Source organism: Ruditapes philippinarum, unplaced genomic scaffold (assembly GCF_026571515.1).
Source record: "Ruditapes philippinarum isolate M1 unplaced genomic scaffold, ASM2657151v2 ctg7670_1_1_1_1, whole genome shotgun sequence".
Taxonomy (NCBI): Eukaryota; Metazoa; Mollusca; class Bivalvia; order Venerida; family Veneridae; genus Ruditapes; species Ruditapes philippinarum.
This window is the reverse complement of record NW_026855863.1, coordinates 22,459-43,502: the sequence shown is the minus strand read 5'-3', so window position 1 is coordinate 43,502 and position 21,044 is coordinate 22,459. Positions and strand designations below refer to the sequence as shown.

At 34.1% G+C, this 21,044-nt stretch overlaps 2 protein-coding genes across 2 annotated transcripts in view; one reads left to right on the top strand and one right to left on the bottom strand.

Moving 5' to 3' along the window:
* Positions 1–2,026: 2,026 nt before the first annotated feature.
* On the bottom strand, positions 2,027–12,484 carry LOC132744649 (uncharacterized; the record flags this gene model as incomplete). Its single annotated transcript, XM_060733408.1, is given in 9 exon segments — positions 2,027–2,150; positions 2,683–2,772; positions 3,149–3,244; positions 3,857–4,048; positions 4,754–4,843; positions 7,209–7,277; positions 7,907–8,007; positions 9,348–10,022; positions 12,390–12,484. Coding segments are annotated over 8 exon segments (1,423 nt in total), but the record flags the coding sequence as incomplete, so codon positions are not given.
* An 11-nt stretch (positions 12,485–12,495) lies between these two features.
* LOC132744650 (integrin-linked kinase-associated serine/threonine phosphatase 2C-like) overlaps positions 12,496–21,044 on the top strand; it is a 28,235-nt gene continuing 19,686 nt past the window's right edge. The window contains exons 1-6 of the mRNA XM_060733409.1: positions 12,496–12,538; positions 13,702–13,754; positions 16,932–17,234; positions 19,030–19,150; positions 19,764–19,870; positions 20,557–20,650. Coding sequence (XP_060589392.1) covers positions 13,724–13,754; positions 16,932–17,234; positions 19,030–19,150; positions 19,764–19,870; positions 20,557–20,650 — 656 coding nt within the window. The 5' untranslated portion in view covers positions 12,496–12,538; positions 13,702–13,723. The remainder of the gene's footprint in view (positions 12,539–13,701; positions 13,755–16,931; positions 17,235–19,029; positions 19,151–19,763; positions 19,871–20,556; positions 20,651–21,044) is intronic.

Genomic DNA, 21,044 nt, shown 5'->3' with positions numbered 1-21,044 from the left:
TTTCTATTTCAACCTCTCTTCATCACACTTAACAGTATAACATCCTTAAAGATAAAGTATCAGAAAAACCAATAGCCAAAATGACCCCAAAATTATAAATACATAAAGACAATGTTACAACTTTCATTCAATCAACAACTATTATCTAATTCAAACCTACTGAGCAATTAATTACACTGTGCATGTTGAATTTTACTCAGCTGGATTAGCATAACAAACTTGTACTGCTTGAACTTTTTAATATTCATAATTAGTTTAGGTAAACTCAATATCAAAATTATCAAAGATTTGAGCAGGGAATTAGTTCATGCGATTTTAGTATCAAAATAACAGATTTTAGCTGTCAACAGTATGCCAAGTAAGCCAGCATTCTGGTTAAATAAGCAAGTCATTATCAGCTAAAGCAAGAAATAATGTTGTTTTTTTCTCAACAAAGAAAAGCTTTCTTGTACTTTATTAACTCTTAAATTACTGGATCCAGGTATTTTTTGGTTTGCTTTAATTCCATTTTGATGTCATGTTCCCTTTCAAAAAATTATATTTTTTCCCAATCTCAAGAAGAAAACTTACAATTCAAGTTACAAAAAACCCCATCAAAAACTGAAGAAAAGTAATGAAATTATCGTAATCTTAAGACATCTTAAATGCACTATGTTAAAGAAAATTGTGTTTTTGCATAATAGATTTAAAAGAGTGCTTAAAAGTGAAATATTATAGGATTTGAATGATGCAATATTTCGTTTCTTCATTTTGTTTGATACATGCAATACAGAGCAAGTTTTCCAAAGTTTGTCTAATTCTGGGGGCGTAGGGGCAAGTCACATTCCCAAAATGGTGAGAAAACTTTAGAATATGAGTGTGCCAGCATTTACCATTATAGTATGAAGCGAGGCCAGCTTGCACATTTGTATAAAGTATCTGATAAGGTTCTTTACTGTTTATAGCTAAATTTTTTTGTACTTATATACTGAAATCCCTTAATTTTTGTATGGACTGTTCCAAACTAAAAGAAAGGCAAATCCATTACACACATTTTAGCTGGTTAATGATTAAGGGCAAACTCACAATGAATTTTTTCTCCCAGACATCCATATGTAGAAAAATTACCATATTTCCATGTATGTAAAATTATTTTCTAGTGATTATTTTAAGTATTCTTTATAAATAGGCAAGATCCAAATATATATATGCATACACTCATTAACTTAGAACAAGTCGGTAAAATCAAGTAGAATAGAAATCTATAGCAAATCTAAAATTTTGGACTTCTAAAATTCAATAAAGTACAAGAAAACAGATTTCTGTAATAATATAACTTTGAAACATTTGACGAACTTAAAACTGTTGGTGCAAAATGATAACAGGAATGTAACAGACCTGGTGGTTGTTGCGAGCCTAAAAAATTATTTAGGCTTCTAGTTATAATGCATAAACAATTAACCTGTCTTATTCTAATTAACAGATTTGTGGATACCATAAGAATTTCACCACAACATATTTGTTAACAAAAGAGCACATGTTCAAGTCTGAGGTAGAAGCTATTGCTATTAAATTAAAAGGTCAGATTAGGGCTCTATGAATTGAATGAAAATCAATGATTGTAAACAACAAATTACCACAAACATTACTGACACTATAGTTAATTTAATTACAATCTCACATTACTCATGGTATAATAATAACCTTGTTCCATCCAACTGAATCAATAATAGACAAAATGTCTCTGAAATCTGGCATATTTAGGATGCTACCCATGCCCATCCATTTTTCATGCACATTTTATTTGTACACAGCACTTGAAGATAAAAGTTTGATATTTCTCTGTCAGATTGGTTAATTCCTCAAAACAATTTTGAATTCTGACCAATGACAGAGCTTCATTTATAACCATAAGTTCTCATCTCCAATTCATAATCTATCATAAAAGAAAATACAATTAACTATTATTTAGTATCACATTAAACTTTGCTGCAAAAAGTCGACAGCAATTGTAGTCTAGCTAACTATAGAATATACACTATAATACCTGTAACCATCATTATCTCGTGAAGATGGCGTCCTTGGGGACCTATAACGAACATATGCTCTGGTTTGGCCACTCTTACTGTCATCTCAGTGTATGAATCAGAAATATCTGCCACTGGAACATGCTGAAAAATTCATACTGAAATATTCATTAACAGTCAAAATATCTGTGACTGGAATGTGCTGAAAAATCCAGGAAAAGTCAAAATATTTGTTACTGGAACATGCTGAAAAATTCATAAACAGTCAATATATTTGTGACTGGAACATGCTGAAAAATTCATAAGAAGTCAAAATATCTTCGACTGGAACATGCTGAAAAATTCATAAACAGTCAAAATATCTGTTACTTGAACATGCTGAAAAAGTCATATAAAGTGGAGGAAGACCTCAGGTGCCCTTCCGTGCATTATTTCAGGAACGAACGGGCACCTAAGTAGAACCACCAATGTTCTGTAAGCTAGCCAGATAGGTTCCTCACATGAAGGAATCCAAAGTCCCCGTCAGGGTTTAAACCCATAGCAGTGAGGGGCAAGTGGTTTTAAGTCAAGTACCTTAACCACTTGGCCCCAGTCACTCCGAACAATTAATCAGAGAATAACAGCCTACAAAGTGAAATTTAATTTTGTAATTTTGATGATAAAAATTTGGTAAAACCTGCTGTCTCTGGTCTGATGAACCCTGTCTCACATATCCTGCCTGAACATTCTTCTGTTTATTAGCACTGGTAGGTCTATCAATGGCAGACTGAAACAGAAAATAAATGTACTTAAAATGTAAAGCTTATGCTGAGTAAGTATATTTTCTCGCTCAATTTCACACCCTTTTTTAAACACAAAATATCTAAATTAGTGAAGTTCAAAGTAAATTGGTGGCTGAACTGTGCTCTGGTGAATTCAATGTAGTTTGCTGCTGAGATTAGGAGATTCAACCACAAACACTACAAGCACTCAATTGGAAAATTTTTATGGCATTTTCTCATTTTTCTGTATTTCTTTCTTTCAAATCGATTCATTGTAATAAATAAGAACATTTTCACTATTACATGTAAATCAAGCTCATTCCAATTTATAGTAAAATCAAAGCATACACTTATATTAGTCTGACATTATGAATGACTTACCTGCATTTTATTATCAGTATTTTGAGCACCCTGTTTGTTTTTCTTTTTCTGTTTATTTGATCCCTGATTCCCAGGAGGAATTTCCACCTGCATTTCCTTGAAAGTTGAGAAACAATTTTATTGTAACATGATAATATGTTTTGTACCACAACCTGAGGAACAGGAACTGCCCGATGAATAATATATTCATACTTCATTCTTAAAGTCCCTCAACAATACAGGAACTAAAACTTACATTGATTTCTGTTTGTGAAATATAAATCAACGCTTGTTTTGACTTAAACTGAATAATTATGCTATTAAATATTTCTTAAAATCACACATACGACAATTGAATTGTCTTGTTTTTTTGTAATTTTTTGAAAGCTACATTTTGTTCATGTTTGTAATAATGATATTCACAGGTTATATGACACTGTATAAACAAATGTTTCCAATAAAATCCTTCACTAGTGGTTTCTCTTTTATAAGCTTAGGGCAGGTTTTAAAATAGGACATACAACATGTAACAAATCTCTATAATTTATAATATGCAAGTACACATTTCATTCCCTATGAAATAACTGAGAAGTAAATGTTTGGTTAATAAATTTTAGAGCATACAATTTTAAAATGGGCATTCATTACAACTAAAACATATCATATCTTCTAATTTTCAATATCTAAAACCGTTAAAAAGCATGAATATACTGCACTGGACAAAATTACCTGACTAGGGTTCTGAGGTCCCTTTCCTTTCTTTTTATTTTTCCCAGCAGGCTGCTGCTGTTGTTGTTGTTGTTGTTGGTTTTTACTTGCTGACAAGGGTCTGTCTATGCCACTATCACTACTTGCTGCTGGGGATTTCTCCTTATTCCCACCTTTTTTTCCTGACTTTGGCCTCTCCAATTTTTGTTCCTGCTATTCATAAAATGTGGGAAATAAAATCTGATAAATAACCAATGTGGTACCAAACAGTTTTAATTAGAATAAAAAATGTTGGGACGGATGGACGGACAAGCGCAAATCTTAATGTCCCCATTAGTGGATGCACAATAAACAAGAACTGGTTGAACCAGGTGATGCTCCCCGAGTAGGTTTTGGACACAGAAAAGTATACCTTTTGAAGTGTCAGAGTTTTGTCCTTGACAAAGTTCAAAGTGTAAAAATGAACAAAGGACAATAACTCCAAAATCAAGCGAGACAGAGTTAAGGTTCTTTTGCGCTGCACTTCTATTTAATAAGATCAATCTACCTACAAACCTCTTATGATTTTAGAGCAATGTCTCGGACAAAGTTCAAAGTGAAAAAAAATATCAAAGGGCAATAACACCAACATTGAGCAAGGCAGAGTTATGGCTCTTTTGCACTGCACTTCTATTCAATAAGATCTATCTACCTACACAGTTTCATGCTGATATCTGTTATAGTTTTAGAGTTATGGTTCTTTAGCACTGCACATCTACTCAATAAGATCTATCTACCTACAAAGTTTCGAATTGATATCTCTTGTTGTTACAAAGTTATGTCCCCGGCAAGAGTAGCGGACGGACGAACAAAGTGGCAACTACATGTATATGCTCACCCTTTGTGAAGCATAATTAAACTATTTATGTAGAAAATTACCTCTACATTCTGAGGTTGATGCTGATCTGATTCCTGGTTCCCCTTCTGTTTCTTATTCCTCTTTTTCTTGCCCTGACCTTCACCTTGAACCTATTAATATCCATCTTCGTATTTGACTGAGTTGTCACAAAGTTAAACATTCAACTGTTAATTTTTGATATGAAAACTTTGGGAGAGACTCAGAACCAAATATAAAAGGCTGTCAGCTATTTAATCTACATAATACAGTATAAACAAGCATTTGATAGTATTGCGGGCAATACAGTAGTCCCCTACCGGTCCCTCAAAAAGTTCTTTAATTGTCATACACTCCTGTATATTGCCATTTATAATGAATTTGAGGATGAAGTCTGTATTTGAAAATATCAACCACAAAACATAATAAAATAAGTTTGTCTATATCACAGTAATGTGTTAAGTTTCCATGCTTAGTAAGGAAATTATGTTTATACAACCTTGTCATATTATTACGATGTGGGATTTTAAAGTAAATCCTATAAGGAATGAAGAAGTTGGAGTGAAAATACCAGTTTCTCGAAAAAAATCTAAGTTCAAGGGGGACAATATCACAGTAATGTGTTAAGTTTCCATGCTTAGTAAGGAAATTATGTTTATACAACCTTGTCATATTATTACGATGTGGGATTTTAAAGTAAATCCTATAAGGAATGAAGAAGTTGGAGTGAAAATACCAGTTTCTCGAAAAAAATCTAAGTTCAAGGGGGACATAATTCTGGAAATAGTCTTGCTAGAGTATTTAACCTTCTCAAAAATGTCGAGTGATAATAAGAAACATATGTATGAAGTTTGAAGTAGATACATTAAGAAATAAAGAAGTTATTTAAAAAAGACAACATTTTTTCCCCTAAAAAATCTAAGTTCAAGGGAGGTAATACTGATATTTTTTGTGCTAGAGTTATAAGCCTTGTCACATATGATGTGGTTGATGACCAGAAACTTATATTTAAAGTTTGAAGTAAACACCTTAAGAAATAAAGAACATATAGTGAAAAAGCTGAAAAATTTAAATCAGAAATCTTGAAATTCAGGCTATTTGTTGCCATAGCAACCAGAATTTTCAACATAGGAAGAAAAGAAAAAGATGTGCATAATCTCCAGACTGCCATCTACCAATATTTCAAGTTTCATAAAAATATTTTCAGTACTTTTTAAGTTATCACTGGATCCAGTTTATGTGTTAAATTTGCCATATTTTCAGACTATTTGTTGCCATAGCAACCAGAATTTTCAACATAGGAAGAAAAAAAAAAGACGTGCATAATCTCCATACTGCCATCTATCCATATATCAAGTTTCATAAAAATATTTTCAGTACTTTTTGCGTTATCGCGGGATCCAGTTTTGTGGACGGACGGACTGACGGACTGACAGACTGACAGACAGACAGACAGACAGACGGACAGACAGACAGACGGAAGGAGGGTAAACCTAAAGTCCCCTCCGGTTAAACCGGTAGGGGACTAATAATACATGAATAAACCAATCAACATCAGGGAAATAACTTCTACGCTCAATGTAGTTCAACACATTTTTATCAATTCAACACACTTTTATTAATTCTCCCTTTTTTTAGCATGTTAGATTGGAATATATATTATTTTTTTGCATTATAGTATAATAATGCACAGTTTATCTTTCAAATGCTTTATAATTAATCACTCAGACCTATTGGCCTTCGTGATTGTATTTCAGTGCATCTGAACTTGAACCATGCATTAATCTACAAAAAAGAACTCAAAAGTGATATCTATTTCGTAAATATTTTCATTATTTCATGCTTCTTGTGTGTTTTAAATTCATTTTTACAGATTTTGGCTATATTGCGTCATGCCTTTTCCATTATAAAGTCCAACAAATTGTGTTTCACAGTTTATAGAATTTTGTTACATTTGGGCTTGAAAGTGCAAACATTTGCTCTCAATATGCTTATTTTACACTTACAACGGTGTGTATTTCTTCTGATATTTGTATTTCATTGATGATACACAATATTTATCTGCATTAAAATAAAGTTTGGCTATGGTGAAATAATATATTACACTGTGTAATTATCACAATATATATTTTACTCCTATATATCAGTCATTTACATGTATTGAACAGCATAAAAATATGTACCTATCAACAGCTTATAAATCACAATGTTTTGAGGGAAAATTAACTCAAGATATTCAAATTCAGAACAAGGACATTTTCAATACATCTGTAACAAATCTCCAGTCTCAAAATTATCTTTGTTTCCCTTCCCACATTTGCTAATTTGGGTAGGGTAGGTAGGAACAATATTTCTTTTAAGAAATTTTTGTTTCTAACTAAATAACATGGATTTAAAAAAAAAGTTTTTGTTTGGTTGGCAATCAATTTTTTAGGTAGCTATGATATTGTTGGTAGGTTAGTGGGAGGAAAAAAAACAATATTCTATTTTAGGCCATACCTGTGCGGCTCCAGCCTGTGGACCTTTAGCCGTACCACCATTTTGAGAAGTGTCACTTGTAACAGCCATCTAAAACATAAAATTATACAAATATAGACATTAACCCTTTACCTGCTGGTACACAAAGTAATTAACCTGTGCCATCAATATACAACTAAGACAGCCTGCACATCCAGGTAAAGGCTTAAACAAAAGAGTTACTCATTGGATGAGTTCACATTTTTTTTTTTATTTTGAAAATTCTGATGTTTACATAATGATCTTGTTAAAAACAAAATTTGTTGGACTACCTTCATACAGTCATACAGATTTACCTCTGTGACATAACTCAGAATTATCTCCATTTAAAAGCAGAATAGACTGACTCTGATTTTCACCCGCATTACAACATTTGTTATATAACTTCTTTTACTGAATAAATTTACAAACACCAGCATAATATGAAATATATCTATCTTCTTTAAGTAGTGGAGACTTGGTTAAAGGGTCAAACTTGTTTTTCAATAAGCTTATAGCTTCTAACACTACCAAACTAAAATAAATTTATATAAACTATGAAATCCTTATTCTTCGTTACTTTTCGAAAATTTGATTTGAAACAATAGATAAATAAGCAATAAAAAACACGGACATTTTTCCAGTGGGACTGTGGTCCTACTTTGCTCTAAATTGATTGACCTTGTAGAAAACATTCTTACCATCTCATTTTTTTTCTGTGGAGGTCTTTTCCCCATTGACATCAATAGTTGAGAATAGGAACCAAGCTCCTGGTTCCCTGACTGAACTTGACCTTGATTACCTGTAATTATGTACAGTCATTAAAAAACAAAAAATTATAGTTCTGAAAATAAAAATAAAAACCCCAATGCATTTAATCTATTTAATCTACCAGTTGTGCTATCGCAGTATGGAGAACAGACAATACTGCACATTCATTTATATTCGTGGGCATGAAATTTTGTGGTTTTATCAAAACGGGCATTTTTGTGGGTTCTTAAATTCATGGATTTTCAATTTCTTGTAAAAAAATAAAATAAATAACCTAATGCAAAGTAATCTTACACTTTATTGCCGCACATTATACTAACTCCATGTACATATCTTTAGTATCACACAGGCTTGTCAATAAATTTAATCCTTGCCTCTGGGCTTTCATTTCACAAAAATCGGCGAAAAAGTGCCGATGCATGTTTGTAACATAAAGAATAGAGACATGGCAAGAAGTATTTGTTGGGATAAAATTTTGTGGGATCTTAAATTTTTGGATTGACCTACCCATGAAATCCACGAAAATTTGTGCCCCACGAATAAAAATGATTTTACAGTAAAAGGTTTACAATGTATTTGCCTATCATGTGCCTTATGCGCATTTTTTTTTTTGCCTTAGACATAATCATGAATTTTTAAATTAGGTATTGTAACATTGTAACCATTATAAAATATATAAATTAAGAAGAAAAACATTTTCCAAGATAAAAGCTATGCAAATGGTACCAGTCTTTCTAATTGCCCCATTGCCTTAAAACTGATCTGAGCTGGAAATGTCTGAAAATTTTCAAGACTAAATAGTGAAATGTCAACTTTTATTGACAACTGGGAAAAGGCCTGTATCTGACATCTATTTTGTGCAAATAAATTGAGAACGATGTTGATGATAATGTTGACAGCAATAATATGTGTAACCACTGTTTTAAATGTTTTATATAGAGAAGATGTCAGTAACTTGCAGAAAAAAGTAAGTACAGGGAACAGCTGTTAGGCTAAGGTAACTGCCTACTGATAAATCACAGTGATTGATCTCATTCAACAAGAAGGGTAGAACCAAAAACAACTTTACTGGACAAAAGCTCTCCCATCAAATAAAAACATAGTGTAAAAAGTACAAAACTCTCCTATAGAATTTGCAGACCTGTAGGAAAAATGCCTTCCACATAAAATTTGCATGTAGGAAAACAGCCTTCCCAGAAAATTTACAGGTATGAAAAAATTAATGTACTACAATAAATAACTGCATTTATCAGTTCAAGTAAAATATCTACATAACATGTTATATATAAACACCATAGCAACAAGTTCATAACATATACCATAATAAGGTACATAAATACCATATTAGCAACAACTTAAATTATAATGTACCTTTCTTCTTAGGTGACTTTTTGTTTTCACCCTTCTTCTTAGGTGTCCCTTTATTGGATTCTTCTGTCTGATCTTGCTGGTTGCCAGCTTTCTGTACCTGCCTCACATTATCTTCAGACTCAACTTTAATCTTAGGCCTAGCACCAGTTGAAATATGTAAATCTTCTACATCATGTGTTACTGATGTCAAATCTTCCTTTAACATGGTCTCAAACTGTAACTGTTTCTCAGCACTAACACTAGCTACATGTACACCAGTCTTATTAGGCTTTTTATCAGTATTATTGTCATGTGAATCACCTTTATTTCCATCACTGGAATGTAAAGTTGCTAGTTCTGAATCTATCAATAGACTTAAAGAACTTCGGCGATGAGGATCTGGCAAGCCCCCTAAATCATTATACTTAGCTAGTCCTTCAACCATGTTGCATATCTTTTTTCTCTCCGCTTCTGACATACTTTTAGTTTTTTTACCTATTTTGAAATTAAATTTAAACTGTTCAGTAGTTTTGACTAAATCTGCATCTACCATGTCGCTAACTACAGGACCTGGAGATTCTGCAACTGGTAAAATTGAAGACTCCTTATCCTTCTCTAATAACGTCTCATTGTTTTCAACTGTAGGCACACTAGTGTCATCAACATTTTCTTGACTGTCCATTGTTAACTGTTAACCTTTAATAAAAATAAGCAAACTCACTATACAATGTATTTACATAAAAAACTAGAATTGAAACATGTGTGTTGAAGTACCCACAACATTTCTATGACACAAGTTTTTAGGAAGATCCATTTATCATTATTTCCAGGTGTGAACATTATATATCTTGAATATCTACATCTGCAATAATTTTATTATCGTTTCTGACCATAACTGGGAGGAGCTTTGTATGAAGTTTAACGAGAATTATGTATTATTTTTCAGCTGTCAGCTGTGTTACATTAAGACATGTAATGGCAGGGAATTTATTTTGGCTTATTTTATAGCCGCTATTCCGTCATATTCCCAGTTGAAAATAGTATATTATTTTCCCAATCAACAGGAAAAAATTGCCAATTGAAAAGTTAAAAATAAAAATATTGAATAACAAATTCTAAAATCTTTGAAAATAAGGGCTTCTTCACTGTTATGGTGTTTAAATATTTGCCGATGCCATCCTAGACAGTTATTTTTTGTAGTCATTTAATCACTTTAAAATTTAAGTCATGCAAATTTTCCCAATTTTTAACAAAACATCGCTGAAATTCCAAATTCCAAAAGGTATGGGTCATGTTCCCAAAATCCTTGAAAAAAAACCCTGAATGGGGTACATGACAATATGTATTAAATTAAATAATGTATATAGCATTTGTAATAAAAGTCACATAAATTGGTTACGGAAAGCAGAACCAGTAATATAGTGATATGATACAATCGGGACACTATTTGAGCATAATATTATTACATGTGATTGTCATGTGCTTACTTATAAGACTAGATATCCAGCAACACATTTTTTTATGGTTTTATATGATGGTCAAATTAAGATTTATCAATTTTGTAAGTTCCAAAAAGCATCATTTATATAGATATTACTGAATTTAACATTTCATGTAAATAAAGGGAGGTAATAAAAAATATTTTCTATAAAGTTTAAGTACAATTGTTTATAAATAAATGAATGCATATATTTAAATGATTAGATCTACGTATAATTTGTACAAATATTTGTAGTACATATTTTACATTTTCTTTGATGTTTGAAAATTGTTTTATAAGCATAATTATACACATATATTTAATTTCACTTTTAAAGTGTGGTATGCAACATATTCAGTCTTCTCTCTTCCCCTCGGTACGTGTACGTCGTTGAGAAGACACAGGGCATCGGCAGAAGATTTGAAGACTGGGGACGGCGAAAAAAGATCGGAACTTGTGCTGCGGACCAGCTGCCGATGTCCTGACTAAAGCCGAGGGGAGTGGCCCTACAAAGTAGGCGCTTGGGTCGACGAGGACGGTGTGCTAGGGTGCGTGAGCCCCTAGCACGGTTAGACGGCTTGAACGGCAGGCCTTTTGCTGGCACCAACAGCCCTTTTCAGGGCTACCCTTTCATATTGTCACAGGTTACTGTACATTTAGGTTCTCATTGACCGCCGTACAAAGACCTACTTTTGGCTCAAAATTCATATCTTTGGCTAATACTCCGTGGAAATTGCATGGAGGTAAATTATCACCACTTTGTGCTTCAAAATTAACTCTTTAAGGGCATGACTGGTGACATGTCCGGGGTCCGTACTCGACAGCGAAAGCTGCATTTTGTGCCCGAAAGGGTGGATGGACCCTCATTCAGCATTAACTACATACATGTACATACGTGTGGTATGCAACCTCAATTACGACATACAGGATCTTTAAACTGATTCAAATAAAATAAGAAACAAACAAATTTCCATTCAGTATCAATTATACATATAACAGAAAACTAGTAAATAAAATTATTAAAATATAAGACAAATATAGGCTGCTTGAATGTAATAGTATAATCTCTATGTTGGACAAGCCTTAATACAATAGTCCCAACAGTCTGACCAATCTAACTGATATTAGATACAGCGAATGGAGACCGTCAAATATTATAAAAATCCCTGGCACATAATTTGTTGGACCAGCAAGTAATACACTAACTTTATCAGTATGGTAGCAAGACACTTCACCCCTCAAATTTTGAAGCCACTTCACCCCTCAAGACACTTCACCCCCCAAAATCAGTATAGGCCCCTAAGCCTTGCCCAGAATTAAAGAGATCACAGAACAAAGTCTTTTTCATAATAGGGATAGAATTGAAGGCAATGAAAAATTAATTGTATTGAAATCGGGATAAGATCAGCGAAACTGATAACAAAGCATTTCAAAGCAAAACTCAAGAAGCCATAACCATAGGTCCAGATTTTCTTGTATCCAACTTTCGATCTTGAACGACAGATACTGTATGTCATTTACACAAAAAAGCACTTTTATCGGGGATATCGATAAAAGGAAAAAGTAGAAAAAAAATATTACACAGCTTTCACACCAAAAACAATCGTTTTTAATTGGATGATTATTGTGCAATTTCATCAGTTGCAACGCACTGGAACTGGACAAAATTCTTCTTTTAGAAGAGTATTTGAGAAATTCAAGGGAAGCAACTGCTACAAAATAGTGGGGACAGGTGAAAATGGTTTTAAGTCATGATATTCCGAGATAGATTTTATACGCTTGTAAAAGAAACATTTCTGCGGAACAACACGTATTTCAAATTTTATAATTTGCAATGATATCAATAATCTCCTAAATTATTTAGTGTTACAATGATTTATCATATAATTTCGCGATCTTACAGGAATCTTTGAAAGTTTGAGTGATATTTTTTAGTAATAACAGGCCCGTTGTTACGATTTTGCCATTTGTGCGGCCAATTTGGTCGGTTTCAGTGGGGTATTGGGGCATGCTCAGTTGTCGTTACAATTATCACAACACAACCTCTAGTTTATTTGGTCTTTATATAGCATAAATTTCTGCAGACTTGAAGTATAACCCTCCACGTTCTGAAGTGCCTTATATCCTGGTTGGCAAAACCCCTCTATTACACAGTTACAAGATCGATTGCTTCAAAGTGCTTAGGCCGGAACATGTCCTGCACTGTAACGGAATTGTAGATAACTCCTATCCTTTGAAAGACATCGCATTTTCTTTTTTTTTACAGTTTTACGTTTATCGGAAAATGCAAAGTCTTCAATTAATTGGCTTATTTCCTACAGCACAAATCAACACGCTTTTCGAGTCGATTTTGAATTTACTGGTAAATCACAACTTAAATGTTATTTATCAGAAAAAGCAAGCTGCAACTGAATAAGTTGATTAAGTTGTTTTTGACTGCGTGCCTGTCTTGACTCATTTATCTGGTTAATTAAAAATTAATGTATGTTTGTATATTACCACATCTTGCATAAGGGGCAAATTAAGTGTCAGTTTGCTAATCAGTGAAACACTTTTTTTTTTGGGGGGGGGGGGGGGGGGGGTTGTTTTTCCACTAAGAGCCAGACATTTTTGGTCAAAATATTTGCCTGACTGTTGATGACGACCTGGTTAAATTAAAGAATGTGTGTGTAGTCAATGTTTAATTAGGGTCCATTCGTCTGTTAAGGCACCAAAAGCCCTGGAAACCGGGACCCTGGAAATGTCACCAGTCAAGTCCTTTAACAGTAAGTTGTCAATCATTTTTCATCATTAGTCTAGATGGTAAGAACTGATAAAAATTCAGTGTGGTTTTTCCATACAAATATGTAGATGTATTGCAAAAAGTTATAAATATTTAATACTTCTTTATTTCAGTGTTTTGCTTTTGCAGACTAGAATGGATCTCTTTGATGACTTACCTGAACCAGGTAATAATTTATTTAGTATGCAATGTTACGTCAGATACATCTGGTAATGTAATGTTGGCTTAATAAGCTCAATAGGGAGAGCACTGGATGAGAAATCCTGGAGTGCTGGTTTAATCCACAAGTGAGTCTTTACTTCTTTATGATTATTGGTCCTTGACATTGTGTCTAATGGTCTTTTGTCTTTCACAGCTGATTTAGAAATCATGTGGGATACTGTGGTAGAAGGTCTGTTGTGAAGGAATTGGTAGTTGCTGGTTAGTTATCCAGGAAAGCCTGTTATGTGGATCTGCATGTACCACAGTAGCCTAGGATTCAGAAGTTGATAGTTTTTGCTTATTTATAACACAGTTTTTATACGCCCTTTTGAAAAACGGGACGTATTATCTGAACGCCCCGGGCGGGCGGGCGGCGTCCAATTTTGTCCGGAGCATATCTCCTACATGTATGGAGGGATTTTAATGAAACTTTATAGAAATGTTCACCACTATGAGGAGCAGTGTCGCGCACATGAACCAGGTCTCTAGGTCAAAGGTCAAGGTCACACTTAAAGCTCATTGAAAAATGCTTGTCCGGAGCAAAACTTCCACATGTATAGAGGGATTTCAATATTACTTTGCACAAATATTCACCATTGTGAGGGGGAGTGTCGCACGCAAGATTCACGTCCTTGCGGCCAAGGTCAAGGTCACACATTGAGGTCAAAGTTCAGATAAAAATATGAAGATGTGAGTATGGACCATTTTGTCATCATTTATTGAGGGATTGTATCACAAATGGTCATTATCAAGACTTTGGCTGTGATACATATAATTTAGGTCAATATATACAAGGTCAAGGTCACTAAAGATGATGAAATATCCCGATTTTGTCCGGAGCATATCTCCTACATGTATGGAGGGATTCTAATGAAACTTCATAGAAATGTTCACCACTAAAAAAAAATGGCACTATGAAGAGCAGTGTTGGGCACATGAACCAGGTCTCTAGGTCAAATGTCAAGGTCACACTTAGAGCTCATTGAAAAATGGTTGTCCGGAGCAAAACTTCCACATGTATAGAGGGATTTCAATATTACTTGCCACAAATGTTCACCATTGTAAGGCGGAGTGTCGCGCGCAAGATTCAGGTCCTTGCAGCCAAGGTCAAGGTCACACATATAGGTCAAAGTTCAGATAAAAATATGAAGATGTGTATATGGACCATTTAGTCATCATTTATTGAGGGATTGTAACACAAATGGTCATTATCAAGACTATGGCTGTGATACATATAATTAATGTCAATATATACAAGGTCAAGGTCACTAAAGATGATGAAATATCGAGATTTTGTCTGGAGCATATCTCCTACACGCATGGAGGGATTTTAATGAAATTTCATAGAAATGTTCACCATTATGAGAAGCCATGTCACGCACATGAACTAGGTCTCTAGGTCAAAGGTCAAGGTCACACTTAGAGCTCATTGAAAAACGCTTGTCCGGAGCAAAACTTCCACATGCATAGAGGGATTTCAATATAACTTGGCACAAATGTTCACCATTGTGAGACGGAGTGTTTCGCATAAAATTCAGGTCCCTGCAGCCAAGGTCAAGGCCACACATAGAGGTCAAAGTTTAGATAAAAATATGAAGATGTGTATAGGGACGATTTAATCATCATTTATTGAGGGATTGTAACACAAATGGTCATTATCATGACTACGGCTATGACACATGTACTTTAGGTCAATATATGCAAGGTCAAGGTCACTAAAGATGGTGAAATATCCAGATTTTGTCTGGAGCATATCTCCTACATGTATGGAAGAATTTTTATAATACTTTATGGAAATGTTCACCACCATGATGTTTATTGCTCCATGCATGATCCAGGTCTCCTGGTCAAAGGTCAAGGTCACACTTAGAGCTCATTGAAAAACGCTTGTCTAGAGCAAAACTTCTACATTCATAGGGGGATTTCAATATAACTTGGAACAAATGTTCACCATTGTGAGGCTGAGTGTCGCACGCAAAATTCAGATCCCTGCGACCAAAGTCAAGGTTACACATAGAAGTCAAAGTTCAAATAAAAATTTGAAGATGTGTATAGGGACCATTTAGTCATCATTTATTGATGGATTGTAGCACAAATGGTAACTATCATGACTACAGGTGTGACACATTTAATTTAGGTTAATATTTGCAAGGTCAAGGTCACTGGAGATGATTAAATATCCAGATGTTGTCCGGAGCATATTTTCTACATGCATGGAGGAATTTTAATGTTAAGTTATAGAATTGTTCACCACCATGAGACGTAGTGCCCTGCACATGAACCAAGTCTCTAGGTCAAAGGTGAAGGTCACAGTTAGAGCTCATAGCAAAACACTTGCCTGGAGCAAAACTTCTACATGCATAGAGGGATTTCAATATAATTTGGCACATCATCATTGTGAGGCTGAGTGCCGTGCATAAAATTCAGGTCCCTGCGACCAAGGTCAAGGTCACACATCCTGTGCATATCTTCCCTACTGATTTGTTTTAAGGTTCATTTAACAACACAGTGCCATGGATAAAAACTTGCTTGCTAGATAACACTTATCCATAATGCCCTCATCTCCATCTAAAGCTTTCGTAAACAGGCGTATTTTGTGACTATGGCACCCTTGTTGCTTATTCATAACATACACGCTATTTCATATTCATTCCTGTTTATGATAGTATCAATAAAAAAAATTGACAGACTGGAACACAGGCTAGTACCACAAAGATATGAACAAATTCAGAAAAAGATAACACCAGAAAAAACAAAACAAACAAGACTGATTTATAATAACATGATTATCATGACATAATTTAAAGTGCACTAGCTTAGTTATCTGTGACTATGAACTATGGAATTTAATTTTGTTTACTCATATTCATATTCATTATTTATGTAACTATGCATTTTCATGTCATATATCTGCTCTCAATTAGGTACAGTGACCAAAATTGAAGAAAGAAAAACAAAAAACATGTCAGTGACTATTTTTTCTGCAACTTTGCAGCATTAACATTTTTAATAGAAAAAGTTAGTTTTCATGGCACATTGTTGGTAAGTTTTTGTGACTTTGCTTCTGTGCCACATGAAACTGACACTTGAGCTCAATGTTCAAACATCTGTTAACTTTGTCAGCTTTTCTTTTAATCCTTAGGAGGTAATAAGTCAGCAAACACAAGTCTCTATGATGAATTACCAACACAGGATAATTCTAGAAAACCGTGGTCTACCAGCAACACGTCCCTCTCCCTGTATGATGACATACCAACACAGTCTACTCCTGAAACAACCCAGTCTGTACCCAATGATGCCCAGTCTGTTACTAAGGCAACACCATCTGTTCCAAATGATGCCCAGTCTATTACCAAGGCAACACAATCATGTGCAGCAGGAAATGGGAAACATAAACTGGAAGAAGAAAGTACCAATGAAGATTTACATAAGAAACAAAAGCTAGGTAGGCTAGCACTGTAAAATGTAGATATTATTTTTGTCAAAGACAAGGTTGTCCCTTAGTTACATTTATGCATTTATGCACTGTTTGTTTAATAAAGAAATTCACTGGCACTGAGAGGAGCTATTAAAGGGACTCCACAGAGGTTTAACCTTTTCCCTTATATAATCGTGTTTAGACGGCTTTTTGCCCCCACACCTTTTTTTGAGGCCTCAAACAGTGAAAAAATGCCCTATTTAGGCCCCAAACACTGTTTTTCGTTTGAGAAATGTTGTTAAAAAAAGTGACCACTTTTTCAGCGCCGTCCCCCATCCAAATGTTACATCTGGGGGTTGCCAGAAGGGGGATGTGCCCCCTTCTGTTTGGGGAGGGGGGGTTTGAAGGGGGGAGCGGAGTCCCCCCTCATCGCCAAGAAAATTTTGGACATGGGACAGGCTAAAAATGGCCTCAGGTCGATCTTAGGGTAACTAGTAACCGACGCTGAAAAGCCTTTTACTCTATCTCAATTCATTGAAAAGTTGCAGCACTTTGAAATCAGTTTTGATGGAAAAAACAATGCAAAATAGTGATTTTTGGCAATTTTGAGACGTCCCCTCGTTGCCATGGTAACAGGAAATTTACGATTGAGCATGCTGTTACAGAGGCTATGGTCTAGTCAACATTTGTGCCAAGTTTCATCAGCATTGAAGCAGTTTTCATAGTTTCATAGCAGTTTGAACTTGTTACAGGAGGCTTTTCAATGAAAATGGCCATTTTTCGCAATATGCTTGACATGGGGTAAAAGGTTAATTAAAGAAATAAAAAATGTCAAAAAACAACAATTTTTCACCAAAATTAGGTGTTATGGCACGTGTTAACATGGAAAAACTAGTTTTTGGGTAATTCCAAGGTTTTTCATCATTTTTTGTTAAAAGCCTAAAAACATAACATTTGAATTTCTTATATAAATGAGCTGGGGCACTTTATACAAAAATATATGCAAAGATAGTTAAGAAAAATACTTTGAAATTGATAGAAAATCATATTTTTATGCTTTTCGTAGCCCAATTCAAGTGAAAAGCTTTTAAATGCTTTAAATTTTGGGTCTTTTTTTTACAATTTGAACAATTATTCTGGAAAATTGAATTGCGCAAATGATTTGAAATGTTGCACAAATATTAGTGGCCTAAACCTACATCAAATGGTACATTTATCTTGCCAAAATATTTTTAGTCCCATCATGTCAAAAAACCTCAGTGGAGTAACTTTTAGAAAGCATATTTCGTATGTACCTTACATTGTTTTTGGGTCTGTAGTGGATCCCTATGCACATAGCCATAAAGTATATCATTTTCGCAACTATTCATTGAAAACTCAAAACAGTCAACTTGTAGTTACTGACAAAAGTAAGAACAGGAGAAACATGAAGTATGAAGTGCTGGACTATTTTTCATGTTGTTTCACATCTTAGCTGTGTATTTCGTAGCATTTGGAAATGAGAACCAAATCTATCGAAGGTGTGGTCTCTTTGCAAAAAATTTGTATTCATCCGTCACAAAAATAACTAAAAGAAGTTAAGTATATTGAAACTCTTTTTGTCTAAAATTAAATAGGTATATAATAAAAGGATAATTTTGATGTACATGTAGTAGCTTTCTGAGGCCATGTATTTTGCTACTCGCAGTGTAGTACTCGCATGCTGCTCATAGCAAAATACAAAGCCTTTGAAAGTTACTACAACTTATTTTGATTTATTGTTCAGAATATTGTTTACTTAATCTGACCCATGTTACCACCATCTTGTGTCTTGTTTATGTAGGAGTAGTGTATGAAATAGACAGCTATATTGTGGAGAGGCAAGGAGAGAGAGAGGATATGCAAGACGCCCATCTTATCATGCAAGATTTTACATCAGAAATACCTAATCTACATTCTTCTATGTAAGTTTTGGCTTGTTATAAACCAAATTTATATACTATAAAAAACAAATTTTTACATAATGTTTTATATACCAGATCTACAGTCTAATATAAGAGCAGGGATGTTATAATAATGATGTTTTCCAAAGGATTTTACACAAAATATGCCAGATCCATCCCACCTCCTCATTTAAAGTACAGGGTATTACAGTGTTTATGCCAAAGTTACAGCCAGTGTAATTACATGGTTATTATTATGATTTTTTTTTTGTACCAAATATATGTCTTGTAAGTTCACAGCTAAATCCATCACTGAAATAAGGTGCTCTGAAATAAGGTGATCTTAAATCATATATACCAAATACTTATAGATCCTCTCTTTAGAAAACTTTTTTTTTTAAAAGTAAATAAGAAAATAATTATAGTATAAAATTTAAAAAAAAAAGAAAAAAAAAAAAAAGAAGAAGAATAACTTCATTTTGCCAGATTGAGATATGTATTTTTTTTCTTTTTAATCCATATTGTTACTAAGAGAAGTATAGTACCTATTACCATTTTTAAAGGTTGTGTCACATTACTGTGTACAAATTTTCTGTGAAATTACTAGTTGTTTTATTCCTCTTATGATTTACAGTTACAGAGTGTCCATGTATGGCGTGTTTGACGGACATGGAGGAGTCAGAGCTTCGAGGTTTGCATCAGAGAATTTGCATAAAAATCTCCGAGATAAATTTCCTAAGGGTAATCCTTCAGCAATGAGATATTTTCATAATATCTTTTGTACTTTAAACATACACAATGCGTCCCCTTAGTGTAGTAATGAAATAATAAAGTCCTTCTAAATTTAATAGGAGTTAATCAGCTATTGCACAAATGTAACGAATTATGGCATTGTTCTACAGTAAATTTAAACTTAAAATTTTGAGCCGCGTCACGACAAAACCAACATTATGGGTTTGCGACCAGCATGGATCCAGACCAGCCTGCGCATCCGTGCAGTCTGATCAGGATCCATGCTGTTCGCTATCAGTTTCTCTACTTGTAATAGGGTTGGTAAGCGAACAGCATGGATCCTGATCAGACTGCGCAGATGCGCAGGCTGGTCTGGATCCATGCTGGCCGCAAACCCACTATGTTGGTTTTGTCGTGACGCGGCTCAAATGTACATTTTGTATGTGGTTGTTTAATATGTCCATTATCATTTTAGGGATATCAAGATGAAAATTTAAATGTAAGTTATCTAAGTTCAGTTTTTATACAGGTGGTGAAGACTAATCACTAACAGTTACAGTAAGGATACAGTTAATAAATAAAATGAATCATGCCCCTGAAACAAACAGTTATTGAAGTGGAATTGATTTATTTATTTTTGGAATTTTTTTTCTTGTTTACTCTAATAAATGATTATTTTTTATTACATTTGACAGGTGATATAACAGTAGTGGAGAAAGAGATAAGGAAAGCTTTTATTGATGCGTTCAAAAAGACAGATGAGGATTTCCTGAAACAAGCAACAAAATCGTAAGTGAATTGAATACTCAATTCATGCCGTGCAAATTCGGAAATAGTATCAGTTTCAGTGGTGCTTTTTGGCTATTTAACACCGGTTTAGAGTTCCGAAATTATCTGCATATACATGTAGTCTCTAACCAGTGTTTATTGGCAGTTTAACACCGTTTTTAGCTCGACTTTTCTATGAAAAGGGGAGCTATCCTACTCGCCCCGGCGTCGGCGTTGGCGTCACACCTTGGTTAAGTTTTTCGTACCACCCCACTTTATTTCAGAAGTATTACAAGTATGGCTTTGAAACTTACCATACTTGTTCACCATCATAACCTCCATCTACAGACAAGAGTACATAACTCTGTCAAGGTTTTTGACAGAATTATGGCCCTTTTTTGACTTAGAAAGTGTA